This window comes from Heliangelus exortis, chromosome 5 (genome assembly GCF_036169615.1).
Source record: "Heliangelus exortis chromosome 5, bHelExo1.hap1, whole genome shotgun sequence".
In the NCBI taxonomy this organism is placed as follows: Eukaryota; Metazoa; Chordata; class Aves; order Apodiformes; family Trochilidae; genus Heliangelus; species Heliangelus exortis.
The window spans coordinates 19,956,166-19,974,559 of NC_092426.1; the positions used below are offsets into that span (position 1 = coordinate 19,956,166).

The following is an 18,394-nucleotide window of genomic DNA, read 5'->3' on the forward strand; positions in this document are numbered from 1 at the left end:
CATTAGAGACCAAATTCTAAATTTCTAGAAAAAAAAGCCCTATCTCATTTTGGAATTTGGTTTCAGCACTTCCAGGAATCTGGAGAGCAGCAGAAGTGTCTGAAGGAGTATCTAAACATGTGTGCATGTTTACTTTTGCCAGTCTTGCTTTTTGAAATTGGTAGGGTTTTGGCTCAGCATAGAGGAAAAGACACTTTTTCTAGTTTAAAGGGTTAGTGTTGGGGAACCTAGAACCTAGGGGGAAATTGACTGTAACAAGATTTTGAAGAACATATGTTGCAAAAGAAGCTCTCTGTAGTTACAGTTTTCCAAAGTAAAAGTCTCTTTCTTTAGAAAACAAAACAACTCTGTTTTTTCAAAATGGCATAACTTGTCTGGAATAAAATTAATTCACCGATACATAAAAGTATTCTGCAACACTATTCCAGTCAGTCTGCCTCTTAGACCAAAAAAAAATTAGTTGACAGGAAATGAGTTATTAAATCGTATGTTTCTAAATTAGCTTATATTCTTCATATTGTTTTGATTGATTTTAAACAAAACAAAACAAACAAAAAAGAAACACTGAAGATCTAAGATCTTTTTTATAAAATTATTCCACAATTTCTAGGATTACAGATATAAAACACACTTTAAAAAAACCTTGACTCTTGCTCCTGGTTCACATGTGGAGCTCAACTTTTCAGCTTGTCCTCTGTGTCCTAATAAAGCACTCTGCCTGTGAAGCAATTTCAGATGAAGTTTTAAGGGTAGCTTTTCAGATGCCTCATTTCAAAAGGACTGAGAGACACTGTCAGATGATAATCATACATTTGTCATCCTTTCTGTACAGGCACTGAGCACAGCACAGTGCAGAATTACTGGAGAAAGAAGTTGGGGTTTTGGTCACATCACTCAAACACAGGAACTGTCAATGTGTGCAATAAGAAGACAGATCTCCTGACTTTCAGCTCTTTATCCTTACTGATGATGCTGCTTAGAAGCAGCAGTACCTGAACTCGGAGCTGTACAAATATAAATATATCAGTTCCTGTTCACCTGAGGCTAACAGTGCAGCTGTATGAAATAAATTGGCACTTCTCAACTGGCAGGGCAGGGAGCAAGGTTTGGATACTCCCTGTATGCAAACAGCAAGGTTTCCATAATGAAGTGGTGTCCCATCACACCACTTTGATGGAGTAGGGAGACATAAATTCTGTTTAACATTAATACAAATTAAAGAGTATCTCTCTTCCTAATAAGTTGTCTGTCCAAAATTATCTGCCGAACTAATCAGAGTAGTTTATGTATTACATGCTGAGAAGAGAACTTCTGTGTCAGTAGTTGTCCTGCAACTGCAAGATTCAGAGTGCACTGAGTTCTTTGTTGATTTAAAAGATAAACATAGAAGTACTAACTTAGAACAGTTATTATGCTGGCACTAAATTAGAATTAGTCTCTACCAATACACTTTTCCCTAGTTCATGAAGATTTTATTTACCACTTTTTAAATCTCCCTGGAGTCACCTCACCCATTGTTCCTAAGCCTGAGTGATATTGTGGGTAAAGAGTATGCAGTACAAATTTAGAGCAGTGGATGTATGGGATTGTGTTCTGAACTCTGGATGATAGTTAGGCAGGACTTAACTGTTTGATGGGCAAGTCTGGCAGGTCAGTAGAACAGGATTTTTGGCCTACGCTGACCAAAAATGTTCTGCAGTTTATTCAGATTGAGGCACTCCACCCTGCGTGTTCAGAAACAAAAGCCATTTCCAGTGCACATCAGTAGATCAATTTCAGTTTATTTTTATACTCCTCCTCCCAAGTGGAGCATTCCTGAGATGACGACTATATTTGAGTGGGTGTTAGAGATAGAGAATGCTTAATTAAATCTAATTTTAAAACTACATAAAATTTTGTGATATGGTAAAAACTGCACTGTGTTACACAATGCAGATATTCGGGTCTTGTCAGCAGCGACAGAAACATGAAATCTTCCTGTTCTGAAGAGTCACAGCTTCTGTAATACTTGAACTGGAAAATATACAGCTGCTGTAGCCTGGGATGGAAAGCAGAGAGCTGAGGAGTGCTGTAGGGTAACAGAGCTGTGTTGCTCTGGGTGTTGGTATATAGATTTACAGAGTTGCAGTACACTAATACAGTGTGTCTTTGGAATATTTGTGATCTTCTGGAAGATTACCCTGTAAATCTCTAAGCGGTACCTGTCCCTTTTCTCATCCAGTGTCTCCACCCAAAGCCCCCAGCTGGACTTCCCCCTCCTCCAACTCCTCCGGGAGACAAGCCCGTGCATCGGAGAGCAGCTGGACAACCAACTCAGAGGACACCAGCAGCCCAAGCATTGCTCCCTCCTACACAGATCTCCAGTCAATTAATACTGAGGACTTGACCAGTGGTGGAACATCTGCAGCAGATTCAGCTGGTAAGAGGGAAGCCTTTGAGCTTCCATTTCAGTCTTTTTGGTGCCACTCAAATTCCCTGCGCAGAAGTGAGCTACAGTAAGAGATCCAAAGCAGAACGAACTCGGGGGATTAAGCAGACTAACACTTTCTTCTAGTCCAATTCCTGAAAAATCACAGCTGGATTTGACACACCCCTGGTATGTGCAAACTAAGAGCCAAATGCAACTGTGTAGCTGTTGGAGGACTTCTCTGATTGAACTACTGGAGCTTTTCTGTTTTTCACATACCACATGAGCTTAGTCTGGTCTAGGATCAGTATATTCTCAGTATATGGTGGGAGAAGCTGGATGCCCTTCCTGAATTTCAATGCAGAAATTTTCTTAACTTGCCAGTGTATTCAGCTGAGGCAGGTTCAGGTCTGTGTGCCTCTGTTTCACTGAGTGCCAAGATGCAGATCCAGGCTGCTGGACACATTCTTTCCACTGTGCTTTGCACTGTTACTGCAAAGTAATGCAGAGAGAGTGTAGGAGATGATAAGGGTAGCTCAGTAACAGATTTAGGTCATTTAAGGTCCTGACTGTGGCAAAATGTGCTGCCTGGCACTGTAGCTCATTGCTCCTCAGTTGTACTCCAGGTGGTCTTTGAAGCAGAAGAAATAGAGCAGAGTGGTGCCCTCCATGCCATGCAGAGTTGGGATGAAAACTCCCAAATGGCAAAGCAGATTTTCACAGAACATAAAGGAACAGGCATGTCAGGACACAAAAAGAAAAAAAAAAATGCACAGCTCCAGGAGCAAGCATATGAAGTATGCTGAAAGCTCTTCAACCCAAGCTGTGGAAGGTCAGTACGTGCCCAGTTTGGTGATGAAAATTGATTTGTTGGTGTCATGAAAGCTCAGATATATAAGGCATTTAGTGTTTTCTCTCAGATGGTGAATGTAACAATACGAGTGAACTAAGATATGTTTTGAGAGAGTGGATTTCCTAAGTCCCACTGATGTCATAAGTCCCTTCCATAAGAAACATACCCATACATCCCCTGAAAAGAGTATTACTTGATGATTCAGTGAAACTGGGTTGTTCATCAAGGCAAGTTCATAAGTAGCAGTATGGTAGGTACTGACTGGCTGCTTAAGACAATGGTTTTGTGGAGGAGTGTAGGCCACAGGTGGCCTGCCGAGTAATGAGCTCAGTCGGTGCTCAGCCTCACCTGTGCCCAGTTAGGGCTGCCCCAAGTGCGCATGCTCAAAGATCAAGGGCCAATAAAAGGTGGGGCCTGAGATCGGCAAATGGCTCATTCTGAAGCAGGTCAGCAGCCGTGCTGGTCAAGGCCAGTTCTCTACTGATCCTGTCCTCACTCAGAGCCTATCATCGCTGCGAAGTTCATCTCCTGCTACAGAAGTATTTTGTTTGTGTAAGCAGAGACCTTTTTTCCTTCAAATAGTAGTTACAGGTTGTTTTTATTTTAGAATACTCAGCTTGTTTGTACCTCTGTGTTTGGAAACCAGCGGTGGAAAGATAGAACAGGCAAGCTGGCATTGTGTGCCAGCTGTTTGGATGCCAGTATGGGCATCAGTTCTGTCTAATGAGCTCATGTCTACCAGAGTGACGTGTAAGAGTTTTCATTTGAAGTATGTGCTAGATATTGCTGTTTTGTTGATTTGGTGTTGCCAAAGGGTGGCTGTTGTCTCTGACACTGTCTCCACATAAGCAGAGGAAATGAGAGATGCCCAGTTCATTTATAACCTTGCATTATATAGAGAATCTAAAGGCAAAGGTGTTGCTGGCATATATTTGGAATTATTTGCTGTATGTGGCCAAAAGAGAAATTGATAATTCAGGAATAGCTTTTTATGCAACCTTCTTACTCTTCTTTCTTTCCACATCAGTCACAAACTAACATATTTCTCAGCAAAACATTTACCAAAAACTCCATTCCAGTCACCTATACATTTTTAAAAGTAAAAAAGTAGATGACATAGGTCATTAGCTAAAAAGATACCAGTACCTTAGTGGTACTGGAGCTTGAGGTAAGAAATATACTCCAGGTATTGAGTTGCAAAAGGACAGCATGAAGAAAGCTCACCTGTTTGTTTCATGGGATGGCTCGCAGCCCACCCCCAAGCTGCCTGTTGGCATCAGGCAAGGTTTGTGGAGCTGAGAGATCTGAGAACCTGGTAGCCAGAGAACTGTTGCCTTTTTTGTTGTTCACTCAGCCTTCATCCCACCCTCACAGTGCAGAAATGGCCAGAAATGCAAGATCATTTTCTTCTGTCCTTCCCCTCCACTCCTCTCCAGAAATTCAGTCATTCAAACCTGACGTGATTCAAGCAGCTGATTTGCACTTCTCTTCCTAAAGGACTGGTGCCTCGGTCTGCAGTGGAGTTTGAAGGCTCCATCAAGGCAATGAAATAACATTTATTTTTTCCATGAAAGAAAACAGTGGAATCTCCATGCTCTGTATAACAGTGAAGCCACACTGTCAGCCAGTATGTTGACTCCAAGGTCAAGCTTGATGGAGAGAAAAAAAAAATCAGATTAATTTCACTGCTAAAAAAAACCCAACAGAAATAAATCAATTCTTCATACACAGTGATGGTAAAAGGTTGGGTCTGTAAGAGCAGCTTGGATTTAGTATTGTTTCAAGCAAGTTTATTGGTGATAAAAGTGTGAAAAATTCTACTCAGTGATTAGAGTGAGCAAAATAACTATTTTAGCCATCATGATTTTTTATTGCCTGGACAGTGCAGAAGACAATCCAGAATACTCTGTTCCATAACTTCATCACTTGTCTTGAATTTTTTCTGCATGCAAAATGCTTAAGAATCACATGCCTGCAAAGTTTGGGGTAGAGGTTTTGTGTGACATAGATGAAAGTCTAAGGTAGGTCTGACTGCAGGCACACACAGAGCCAAGTCCCAGCGTGCATCATGCTGCCCAGGGCTGGTAGGCTCCAAGCAGTTGAAAGTGGCCAGGAATGAACTTTCTCACAGCTGACACAAGATCTGAGCATCAAACTATTCCATGGGCTTGAGCTTTTTCTAGCACATGTGTTTATGTAAGATAGGACCTAAGATATCTGAGAGAGATGGTAGAGACCTAAACGATCACAACCTGAGAGTTTGCCCTCACTATGGGGGGGACTGCAGAAGGCTCCTAACTGATGGAATTGGGATAAACTTACTTACATCCCGGAAAAGGAGCAGAGTTCACAGCAGTGGAGGTAAATACTGCAGGAGGAGAGCTGAAAACAATTGGCTTTTCAAAGTGCAGCTAGAAGATGCTGCACTTCATTGCCTGTGCTACACTGAACTCTGGCACCAAGAAGCCTTTTATATTATCTTCATCTTTGCCAGCATGGGGGGCTTTTTCTGCTGGCAAAAACTACCCAATAAATTTGGATCAAGTGGTAGCAGACTTCCCATTTACCGTGGGTATGTTTATGTGGTTATAACAAATACTTTACAACAGCTGGGGCTTCACAGCACGTGTGAAGCTGGATTTGGTTCTGGTGAAGTGGCTTGTTGCCTCAGTGGCCCGTGAATCACTGTGCCACTCAGCTTGGATCAATGAGCATGGAAAGAAGCAGGAACTTTTGGCATTTGTGCTGTGGTTTGCAAGATGAGTAACACAGGACATCTCTGTTACTGATACAATGCAAGTATTTATTCATTCTGAAGCAGATGCCTGTCTCAGCTTTCAAAAAAAGCCAAATATCTACATGTCAGAGGAGAAAGGGAGAGGAGCTTCTTATAGCTATGATTATAGGTCTGGAAGCACTGGGATCTGTTCTGAGCTTGTGCACAAGTGCCTCACAGCTTGGTTTAGATTTTTGCATTTCACCACTCATCTATAAAATAATTTTTATTTATGTGAATGAAAATTAAAACTTCTATACAAAATTAAAAGCTATATATGATCAATACATATAAAAATTGTGTTTCCATAGATCATAAACTATATATTTTACTATAAATTTAATAGACTATAAAAAAATCTATATAATAATGTTCCATGTGTGTGCATATATAAAGCAGCTCAGCTTTCTAGATATAATTTCCCTGATAGCTATTTTAGATGAGTAATTGCTAGTTCTGTTGTTTCTGTTTTGATTTGTATCTTAGGAGAGCTGCAGTTACACAGTGTTTGATGTTGATGGTTCAATTTGCTGACCAGTTGTTCTGTTTGGCATTCTTCTGAAGCTCTGGGACTATTGGGATACTGAGGAAATGACAATGTTATTATTTTCTGAGAACACCTGCATCTTTGGAATTAGAAGGTTGCATGTGTGGCTCCTAACTGGTCAAAATCCAGAAAGTTAATAAGTAGCACAAGGAATTAATTCGGAGAATGTTGTTTTCAAAATAAATTGCATGGTTTAAGGGGGTTCTGCTACTTCTATTGTATAACTTGGAGATGACAATTCTGGCAAGCTCAGCTTCAGCTATTTCTTGAAGGTGATGGAGGACAAGTACTAACTTTTCAAACTGCTTTTCTGCAGCAGTTCTCTCACAAATATATTTTCTGTAACTGTAGCCTGCTAGATGCTGAGTCCTGATATGATGTGATGAATGTGAGAATGGTATTCTGTAGGTTTCAGATGGGCAACTTTGAACAGCTTTTCCTGAAGAGGATCTACAAGAAAGCTGAGGAGGGACTTTACACAAGAGAATGTGGTGATGGAATAAGGAGTAATTGCTTTAGACTATAAAAGGGTAGATTTAAGTTAGACATGAGGAAGACATTCTTCACTCTGAGGGTGGAGAGATACTGGAAAAGGTTGTCCAGGGAAGTTGTGGCTGTCCCTTCACTGGAAGTGTTCAAGGCCAGGCTGGATGGGGCCGTGACCAAACTGGTCTAGTGGGAGGTGTCCCTGCTGAAGGCAGAGGATGATGAACTTCAAGGTCCCTTCCAAACCAAACTATTCTATAATTATACAGCTGAGCAGTGTTCTTGCACTGAATGACAGAAACAGGCTGCAAGCTCTGAAAACATTCCTTGTGAATAACCAGAGTGAGGGTAGAACAGCAAATGCTGGTTGTTACAACCTTCCACCCAAAACAGCTCTTCAGTTATGCTGTGTGACTATTAACCAACTTGTTCTGGTGTTCCAATCTCAGACACATAAAAAAAAATTGCATGTGAGAGCTTGCAAAAGCCATCTGGAGAGACTGCACAGAGAAACATCCAACCCTACCTTCAAGGGTGGGGATAACTCGAGAATACCATGAGCAAATAGCTCTTCAAATGTGTTCTTGCACAACCCATAAGGGTTTAATTCATCACCAGATGCATGGGTTTTTTTTCTTCCTCATATCTGATCCTCTAGCCACCAGCCAGCAATTCAGAAGTTTCTAGTTTCTGCCCCAAATTTTTCTCAAGTAATTTTTAACTTCTTAACGCATTGAGTAACGCATTGGTAGGGAAGAACTGGGAAGCTAGGTCTGGGTAATAACTAAAAGAAGATATTTCATCCCAGATTGGACCCACATATTGGAAATCATCTCTTCAGCACCTCGTGTCCACTTAATGGAATCCACAGTATCCCAGTGCCCTCTGCAGCAGTGTTGAATCCTCATCCCTGTTTCACAGTGAAGGAGCCTGCAGCTCAGTTGTGCAGGATGGACCTGGATGAAGTAGATGTGGGCTTTGTGGTACAGTCTGACAGTCCTGCTCTCTGAAGCAGCTGAAGATTGCAGATGTAAGCAGTGAATCACAGCAATTTTCTCAGTCCCTCCTTATGACAGGAATGAAAGGCACAGAAAAGCTGTCAGGAAGAAGGGAGAAATGCTAGAACGAGGAAAAAAAATGGTACAACAATGAGCAAAAGTTTATTTCTACTTATTCAGGAGAGAATTACAAAATAAGTTTGATCCACAGTCATCTGGTTCATAGACTTTAAAGATAGAAGGGATAAGATCATCTAATCTGGCCTCCTGCATGTCTCAGGCCGAAGAACCTCACCCAGTCATTTCTGCACCAAACCCATAATTTCAATTTCAGATATAGCATATCCAGAGCAAATATCTCCATAGTATTTTTCTGATTTAATATCAACTGAAGCAAAGTATGCTCTTGTTCAGTCATCTCCAACCCCTCAAAACTTCAGTTTTAAAAAGGACTGTCCTAGTGATAACACTTAAAGCAGAACTGAGATGTTGCTGAGCTCAGCTGTGCCAAATCTAGGGCTAAATGTAGTCTCCTAACCCCAGAAGACTCCACATCTGCCTTATCCGTGTTCCAGAAAATAACACTGATTACTGATAGCTCTATTACTCTGCCTCCCAAAGAAGGCTGGCTGGGGGCTGGCTGGGGGTGGTACAGAAATATCAGATTCTTGCTTTTTCTTCAGGAACAGTGAGAAATTTCAGGGTGCAGGAGGAGGAGATATAAAATTGATCTCACAGCAAGAAAGGAGTTAAAATAAAGCTCAAATGGGTCTGCTTCTACAAATTCCTACTAGGCTGAGTCTTATTCTGCTTGCTTCTGTGAATTAATCAGGCCTCCCTTGCTCCTCCACATCCTGAGAACACCAGGTCTAAGACAGGGAAGAGACTAAGTGTAAAAGGAGAAAATGGTAACATGGAAGAACTAAGGCTGATTTTTATTTTTATTTTTATTTTATTTTTAATGTTTTAATGAAAGCATTTTTCTTTTAAAAAAAAAATTAGGAATACAGTAATTTTGCTGTTTAATGGACTGTTTTCTTGTCTGCCTGCCAGCACAGAATCAGTTCTGATTTCATACATGTCATTGGCCCTGTGCTGTAAACAGCTAAAGGAACATGTCTTAGTTCAGGTGCTGGCTTTTCTCTGCATGCCTGTCCTGAAGTACAGGCTACAGTAACTGTGGATTTGTAGCAGGGCTGTCTTTTGCTATAAAAGAACTAAGTGCTGAGCTTACATGGTGTTATTGATGAATTTTACTCTTTCCATAGCTATTCACTGATGATTTTACATAGTCAAATCAGCTGAAAGGAAAGTGGACAGAATTCCAGCTCCAGTCATGGGACTGACCTGCTGATCTCCCTTTATGTAGGCAATATCCCAAGAGAATAGATGTGGGTAGATGCTTTGTACTTTATCTCATGCCAGTGAGGCAGACTAAGGGCTATGAAGCCCTCTATTTATGTTTGTAAGGCTGTGATTCCTCAGCCATGGTGTTTACATTGGCTCCAGTTGCTCTCTAATGCAGTGCAGAAAGCCACATGCCTAAGTGATAAGCCAGAGGAGTTCAGGAGGAGATTTTGCAGCTGGGCAGGACGTTTCGATTTGAAGCTTAATTGGAGCTGGAATGTTTAAGTGCAGCCGCTATCTGCCAGTGCTGTGTTGAAAGGGGAAAGAATACAGGATGCTAAAGAGCTTCTGAACTTAAAGCCTCTTGGAAGAAAGAGGATCAAGGCATCTCCCCACATCCAGCTCTTTGGAACTGGAAAACATCAGGGGCAATCTTCGCTGTTATCTCACGTTTTGTGCTCAGTTCCTGGCAGCACCCTGCTGTACCCCTGGCAGGAGGCAAAAATGCCCCCACAATGCCATGGCAGGGTGCAGCATTGTCCCAGTTCCATGCTGCACAGTGACATTGCTGGACACCCCCCCCTCAAGAGCTGACTGCACCCCAGGAAACCCAATTCCACAGCTCTCAGGCAGCAGGGGTGTTCACAGCGTGGAGAGATTGCCCCTCTGAGAACTCAGGTGCTTCACCATTAATTCTACGTGGCAGAGAATTAAGCAAGGTTTCAGCAGTAGTACTAATTTACAGAAGCTGTAAATCATTTCATGTGCCCTTAAATTAGAGATCCCAGCACTGTGTGGAATTTCCTGTCTGAATATGAAGCAGCTGAATGAAAGTGGCAGTGTAAAACATGAGGTGAAAAGGTTGGCAGGAGTGGACAGCAAGTAAGAATGAGAAAATTCCTGATGCCTAAACGCATGGATTTCCTTGTTTCCCCCCTATTGTGTTGTCATCTGAAACCTAGGAAAGGCTCAGGAGATCCCTGGACTACACAGCACAGGAATTGAAACAGTGCTGATGAATGCCTTGGGGGAATCAGCTATAGAGCTACCTTCTCAAAGAACAATGTGTGATAAAATGGGAAGGGAGGTTTTTCAGAAACAAGAATAATCTAGGAATTACTTAAGCAAAACCTCAAAAACTTGTAGCTTCTATGGTAACAATCACTTTGGCAATGCTTGTTACATGAGATGAAGAGATGACTTCCTGCTAGTTTCTTTCTTCATTCAGATCCTGGTTACCAAGAGTGATCCTGGGTTTTGTGATATGGGTGCAAGTCCAATTTTACCTGTTGTAAACTCTCTAATGGTATTGCATGAAACAGCATGGAAACTATTTTATAAGAAAAACTATTTCAAGTGCTACTGTGAAGGAGTTCAGATCTGGGTTTGGTACCTAACTCTGCTTCCAAAATAATCAGATCCCAGTTATTCCTGTTACAACGCAGCAGAATTTTCAAGTAGCTGCAGCTCTTGTACTCTTTTCCAAACCAAACCATTTCAGCTTAGTGCCAAGAAGGAGAGTAGAGATCCTTTCAGCAGATGTCCTGTAGCTCTGTGGCCTCATGCACATTACAGGCTTTGTAGAAATTATGCCATTTAAGTGCAGTTGTAAGTCACTGACTCATTGAAGCTGGTGTAATTTCACATGTAGATATTTCAGAGAGCTTTAAATATGATTCACTTAAGGTCATAGAAATAGAAACTATTTCCCAGGACATCGGTGTAAATCTATTCATGATCAATTCCTATCCACATGTTTCTGTGCCAATATTATCTTTCAAATAGCTTTTTGCCCTCTCTAGTTCAAGCCTTTTAATATATTTATGCAGTGTAATTATATCCCTCTCTGTTTTCATTTGCTAAAGTGATTGAGACAAAGTCTTTAATATTCTAGTTCTTCATTCTCCTCATCCTAGCAAGCCATTTTCAGCTTGTGTTCCTGTTTGAATTAATCTTTCTTGGATGGTGTGAGCAAAACTGTGCACAAACCGAAATCTCACCATAGCGTGAGACCAAGATATTACTGTTTCTCCATACTCTGGAATTCTTTCCTTGATATATCCCAGGATCTTATTTCCTTTTGTACAATTGCACCAGGCTAGGATACTTTCAGTGTTCAGATTATTGTCCATATCCTGGATCACTTTCTCTCATACATAATTGATGAGTTTCTTCATTGTAACAAATGTATCTGTCCTTAATTGCCTGAACTTTACATGTAATCTTATTTCAGTTACCTCAGTGTTCTAGATGAACCACTCCTTTCAGTATGATGTTCAGAGCTTTCTTTATATACCCAGTTCCTCCTCATTGTGTGCATTCAGCAGATACCATTAGAATGTTCATTTGTGTGCTCTCATTATTTTCAGATATGGATAAACACAGTCTTAATCATGTAGACTTAATCAAGAAGTTCTACTTGTAGCTTCACTAGCTTAATATTTCTCTTAAAAATCAGTGGCTCTCTTTCTTTTCATTTGGTATTTACTTGTGTTAATACTGGTATCAGTCTCTGGTTTAACTCCTTCCCAGATGGCACCACATTAAATGATTTTCCTAATACAGACAGTTTTGGTTTTTTCATCAGAAAATAATTTGTCAAGGAAATCTGTTAGATTTGGTGGGAACAAAGTTCCTGATTTAAAGCTGGCTTCCATCCCCTTTTTTATATTGTACTTTTCACTTTTGTCTTCCCAAGTCAGGCATGCTACTGCAGTCAGACTTCCAGCTTGTCTTTTCTGAGGTAATTTTTACCCCCCATAGATGTAGTTACTCCACTTCTATGTTACCATCCCCATCTGAGCTGATTCTTTTAAAATCCTTGTGCTGAAAGCTGTACATACATATGTCAGTTCTTTCAGAGTGATCAGACCTCCTCATCTGAGCACAGTAGCCTCTCCAAAATGTTTTTTTTTTGCCTCTTTAATGTTAATTTCCATTTCTCTCCTTTTGGTTATCTAGCCTGCCTCCTCTGCTTTTATCATGAAGTTCTGCATCATTGTTCTTATTAAAGAGCAGTGCCAAAGTATTCATTAGCTTTGGCACAATGTCTGGATGCATTAATGTTTAATTATCACCACACCCCACTTCCTTGCTCTTTATGTATGTATATGTGTGGTTTGCTTTAGCTCCAGTATGTAAAATTACCACCAAAGATTATTCTGAGAAAGGTAGGGCCCATTGAAACCCATCTTTCCAGGTCAGATGGCCTTGTGTTGCCTTTATTGAGCTTTTATCTTCAGTAAAAGTTACAGTTGTAGGAGACAAACAAACAGTGGGTCATCCGAAACAAGAATATCCCTCATTTTGCTGGCTTAAACATTAGACCAGCAATTAAGCTAAAGCTGCTTTGAAAAGCAAAATATTAGGGCAGGATCCCTATCTGTAGGGTTTATGTACTGATTAGTGCATGCATAATTGACCTGACATTTGGTAATGAAGGAAAGAAACACCTTCAGCACCTCCCTCAGTGCAGTGCACAGCTGTATCCCCACTGTACAGTGCTCTCTGCTCTGCTGAGGAGCTGGAGGGCAGCAGTGGTGCCAATGGTGGGGAAAGGGGCTGCACACAGATGGGAGGCTTCATGTGCCAGGGGGTTGTCGATGAGGTCAGGAGACCCTCTTCACTCTTCCTCTGCTTTTCTTCCCCTCCTCAGTGCCTTCTGCTTTGTCATGCTTGGCAAAGGACCTGTCTCCCCAGCATCCCATGCTTGTCCCCTCACAGTGGAGGCTGGGAGCATGGGGAAAGTTGAGGTCAGGGTCTGTTTCCTTTGCAGAAAGGGGAGAACCAAGGGCTGAGAAAGATGAGAAGAGCAGGAGCCAGAGGCTCTCTGATCTACCTCCTGCTCAGCGTGCAGGAACTGCTGCTTGGCAGGAGAACCTCCCACAGCCTTGGCAGGACTGGGCCAAGTACCAGAGGGCTGCAGCAGGTAGGAATCAGCTGCTGGAGGCAAAGCAGACCATCCCCATCTCTGGCAAAGGGGAGCCAGCAATCTTCTGTACCTGGTGGTCCATTTGCCTTTTGCTTTTAACTGGCTGGTAAACCAAATGCCAGCATGTGCACTGGCACTTGGAAAGAGGCATAAGCTCCCTGAGCTGAGACTGATAGTGTGACCTCTGTGGGTGCAGCTGTCTGCAGGAATGTCTTCACTGGCTGGAATCAGTGGGGATAGCATTTGGGAAGGTATGGCTCCAGCCCTAGGGTTTGTTGATCATTTTCACGAACACAGTAATTACAAAGTGCACTGTAAGGTGGATTTTGGAGCCACAGAATAATTTAATGTATGAGCAGCATGAATTAACACCTGGGTGTCTTCAATGGTCCATATCAAAAGTGAGAAGTGTAGGACAAGAGTAGATCAGTGGTTACTAACAAAGGGTAACTCATAATCTAAACCAGACACATTGAAGTACATGTTTCAGCAAGTAGCTATTTTATTATCTGAAATGTTGATAATATATAAGCTTAGACTTGTAACCTGTAACCTAGGTTTCAGGTTACATTAAAATGGACCTTTGAGAGCACTATTTTTCTGGTTACATGAAGAGGATGGCTCTCCAAAGCAACACAGGGTAGCTCTGAGTCTGGGTTCAGAGTGACCTGATAAACCTGTGAGTCATTGACAAAGAGTATTTGCCAAACTGTCATTAACTGCAGATGTCTGGTAGTAGTTAAAATAACCTGTACAACTGTACACAAAGAATAAGTATCTATCACAGTCAGATGCCAAGCTTAGGCCATATTCCGTGTGCTTTTTAAGTATAACCCCAATTTAGAATTGCTACTCTTTTTAAAAAAATGTTTTGCAGTTGCACGATGGTGAATGTGGTGCTGAGATATACATGTTCTTACACGAAATTGTCAGGTTTTGAATGAAATGAAATAAATTAATGTTCTTACATAAAGACCAAAAATATTTTTGATTCTGGTCATCAAAACATACAGCCACCAGTCTCTTTCTGAGGCACCCAATGGAAATGTTGGTATGGTGCAAAAAGCAGGATTTCTGCATGACTGTGTCTTTTCTGTTTTGCCTCCACCCGGTCGTGCATTTCTGTGCTGTGGGGTAGGTTTGAGTCTTCAGGAGGGATGGGGATGGAAAGGGAGGGAGCACGTGCCAGCACCCAGGGTGCAGAGGCACACGGCCCATCAGGCAGAGCAGACAGCTGGAGGATGTCCATGTACCTGCCACACCAGCCAGTGTGACAGCCTCATGGCTTGGCTGCACTCCAGGCCAGCAGAACACTGTCCCCAGTACAGCCCACTGGCTCTGGAAGTGGGACACGAGGTTGGCTCGGAGTCCTTCGCTGCACCTCCTGTGTGGCCGTCCCTTCAGCAGCCAGAGCTGGGAGCTGGGTGGGAAGCTTACACAAAAGAAGTGAGGAGGCCTTACTGGAGGCTTTGCTTTCATGAACCCATCACTCCTCCTCCCCTGGACTGATTTGTGTGTTCAGGCTTGGTTGCCTCCAGCAACACATTATTAGCAGGAACTATGGTGTATCCTGGGAGATCTGCAGGATTCCTGCAAACCTTTTGAGTTCTTCGTCTCCCAGGAGGGAGAGATACAGAGGCATTTCACTCTTTCACTCAGTTGCATGAATATTGTTCCCCTTTCAGTGCTGGTGTTTCTCTTAAGCAAATGCTGTCACCAGATTCCACAGTTAGTAGAATGTCCTTTCCTTGGTACAGCCACCAAGCTGCACTGCTTTAAAGGCTGTATTTGAAGCTGAACAGTGTACTGTGCTTAGATGAGAAGGTTTCAGCAGAGCTGTGAACTTATTCTCTCTGACACACAGTTCAGTCCTTATTGATGGTAGACTTCAGGCCTTTGGGGCATGTCTAGCCTTCAGGTAAATACACATTGTCATTCATGAACACCCTTCTGCTTCATTTAGCATGGCTAAAAAAATCAGTGAAGACCCAGTGGCACAGAGTAACAGCATGGGTATGGACTTTGGACTCTGCTAATATCTTTTATCTGCTAAAACTTGTGTCACTGCAAATTCTTTAGCTATACACAAGCATTACAAGAGCTTCCCCATGATGTGGCCAAACCCTGTAGGTACACTTTCCATCTTTGCTCAGTTTGAAATGACAAGACTTGATTTTCCTCAGCAAATCTTCTTCAGCTCCTTTGGCTGGTTTGTCTCTCAGACTTGTAGAAACCAGCCTGCTTGTTACAGCTTTGTCAAAATATCTTGAAAAGCACTCAGTTTCCTGATTAGTGATGTATGTGTCCAGAGATGGCCAGCACTGGATGAACTGATCTCCCATAAAGGTCAAGGCAGGTTAGCTGAGAGAGGTCAGTTCACCAGCAGCTGAGGCCTCAACACCAGATGGCATCTTAATAACAGAGCAGTCAGAAGCAAGGCATGAGAGGGTTTTCCCTTGGGGTGATGCTGGTGGTATTTGGGGGTGACTGGGAGGGCAAGGGGCTTAAGGAAATATAGAGAAGGTGTCTTGAGTTTGTTCTCTTTTCACCAGACGGTTCAGTTGGCAACACTTTGATGCTGAAGAGCCCTTCAGTTTCTTCAGTGTGCTGGCATTAGTCTGATGTGCAATTGCAGGAGTTTCACAGGGAAGGACACCCTGAGTAGGTGGTTTCTAGAGGCTGTAATGCAGAGCTGTGGGCACGCTCTCAGCCCTGCTCTCAGCTCTCAGCCCTGCTCTCAGCTCTCAGCCCTGCAAGGCTGCCTGGTACTTGTGTGGGCCTGGCTGCTGCCTGGAGCTGAGGCTCTAGCTCTGCCCTCCATCCCCTGGCCAGCTGCCCCGGGCTTGGCAGGGCTGGAGTGCTGGTGGGGTGGAAGGGTTATCTGTGCTCTGCTGAGATTGACAGTCCAGCTGCATCCCCAGAACAAAACCGGTTTGTTTTGCAAGTCTGAATGACCCAAAAGCTGAACAAATGGAGCAAACAGGTGTGAAGGGAGAGATGGGAAGGGCAGAGAGGTTCTGTTTAAGCCAGTAGCTCTTTGTCTGCTGGATAAAAGGAAAAGCAGGTCAGAAGGAATCAACACATCCCTTATCAGACTTCGGAGAGAGGAGTTCCTATCCAGCATGCAGAGGCACTTGAAATTAACCTGTTGCTTCCCAGGACTCGCTTCCAAGGAGAACTCAAGTCAAACAGCATGGAACCAGGTTCCAGAAGACTTCTCTTCCTAGACCTGGAAACCCTCAGAGCTCAGGTGCCTCTTGATTTCTTTTTTCAGGAAAAAAAGCGAGGAGAACAGAAATTCAAAGATAAATGGCTAGGCTATACTTTTGCTGTGTTTTGAATTTTTTCTCACTGTGTTAAGCTTTAATCCATATGCTGCAGCTCATCCCCTGCTTTATGGAAAAGTTTCAAAGTGGCTCTTGAGCCTCTCTCCTTGCAGTTCTTTCTGAAGTGCAAAGAGAGCCAGCAAAGGCTTCCTGGTGAAAGGCAGCTCTGTTTCAGGTACAATAATTGTAAATGATACTACCTCCTTATGTGTTCTTACAGTTTTAAGGAGAAAAAAACTATTTTTCACTTGCTGATCATTGTGTGCTGCTAAAAAGACTTTGTATTCTTTCTCAGAGGTGATCACTATTTCACGATAAAGTTTATACTTCTTTAGAGAAGTCCATGCAGTGCTCTGAGGTCATTTGAGTTGGAAAATGCCATACTGTGTGTAGATAAGATCATAAGTGAGGTTATTCTTTTCTCCAGAGTTGCCAGCCTTATGCTTTTTCTAGATTTTAATAGAGAACACTTTTTTTTTTTTTTTTTTTTTTTCCTGAACAGCCCAATAGCCTGTCTGTTGTACAAACTGAACTGAAACACCATCTTAACAAAGCTAGGTAAAATTTTCATCTCTTTGGGCTTCATCCAAATTCCTAATGTTTTCCAGGATTTCTTTTGCTATGTTAGGTGACTTCTATGCACCTGTGTTGCAGAGAGATTCTTGGCAGAGATAAAACTTTGCATTCAGTTACTGAAATCTCTAAAATCCATGACCTAGCTCTGTGAAATGCTCTTTTACTCACAAGTGTTCTTTTTCTTTTCTCTTTGTTCAGATTTTCTCTCTTCCTGTTTGTTTTTCCTTATCTGGGTGCTGCATTATTTCTATTGATTTCCAATTTAAAATAACTTAAGTGCTTAACAGGTGTTATGCAGGCAGCTTCAACTTGTTCCTAATGGGTGAACCTGCTGCCTTGTGCCTACTGACAGTGCAGGTGAAAAGGGACTGTCAAAGGAACTTAAATTTCTGTTTTTTGAATGGGTAATTACAACAGCACTATTGCAAAGTAGTGAAGTAGTGGTACTCTTTGAGAAAATACACACCAATTCCAGCAGTAGCTAATGCTGTACTGAAGTACCCTACGGTGTCATTTAAAATTCATCAGTGATGATAATTTTTGTACAATACAGGAATCTGAAACTGCAGTGTTTTTCTAGCCATTTTTTCTTTCTGTATGATGCTCTAGGACTTTTATTCTTGTATCTGAATTTCAACTGTTATATAAGAAAAGTGTGTTATCTTTAAAATTCAATGTTATGGATATTTGAATTTTTCAGAATTCATTATATCATTCCCCCATTGCCCTCAGAAAATCTTTATTTTCCATTCTCTAGCACCATGGCTCTAGTCCCACTTAAATTAGCATAAATTGAGAAAGTGCCACTAAGACATTAAACAAACCTACATAACCTACAGTGCCCCATGCAACATGCCAGGTAACACAGGCAAATTCACTAGAGTCACACCAAACCTTATAACCAAAATGAAAGTAAACATAAGTAAATTCTTGTGCTATTTTTAATGTAATTGGGAGGTAAATATTCCTCACTATTTTTCCTCAAAAATTGAAAACCTAACTCTCCCTTTATATTCCATTTTTTTTTTTCCTTTAAAAGATTTAAATTAAAAATCTTGTCTCTGTTTGGAAAATACCATATAATTTCACATAAATGGAGCTGGCTTTCTGATGTGTTTAACAAGGTCAGTTTCCATATTGACTATGT

General features: G+C 41.8%; 1 protein-coding gene across 2 annotated transcripts in view; it reads left to right on the top strand.

The window, feature by feature from the left end:
• Positions 1–18,394, top strand: part of STON2 (stonin 2) — a 77,456-nt gene that overhangs the window by 21,493 nt on the left and 37,569 nt on the right. For both annotated transcript variants that reach the window (XM_071745839.1, XM_071745840.1), the window contains exon 4: positions 2,222–2,419. In XM_071745839.1, the coding sequence (XP_071601940.1) occupies positions 2,222–2,419 (198 nt within the window). The remainder of the gene's footprint in view (positions 1–2,221; positions 2,420–18,394) is intronic.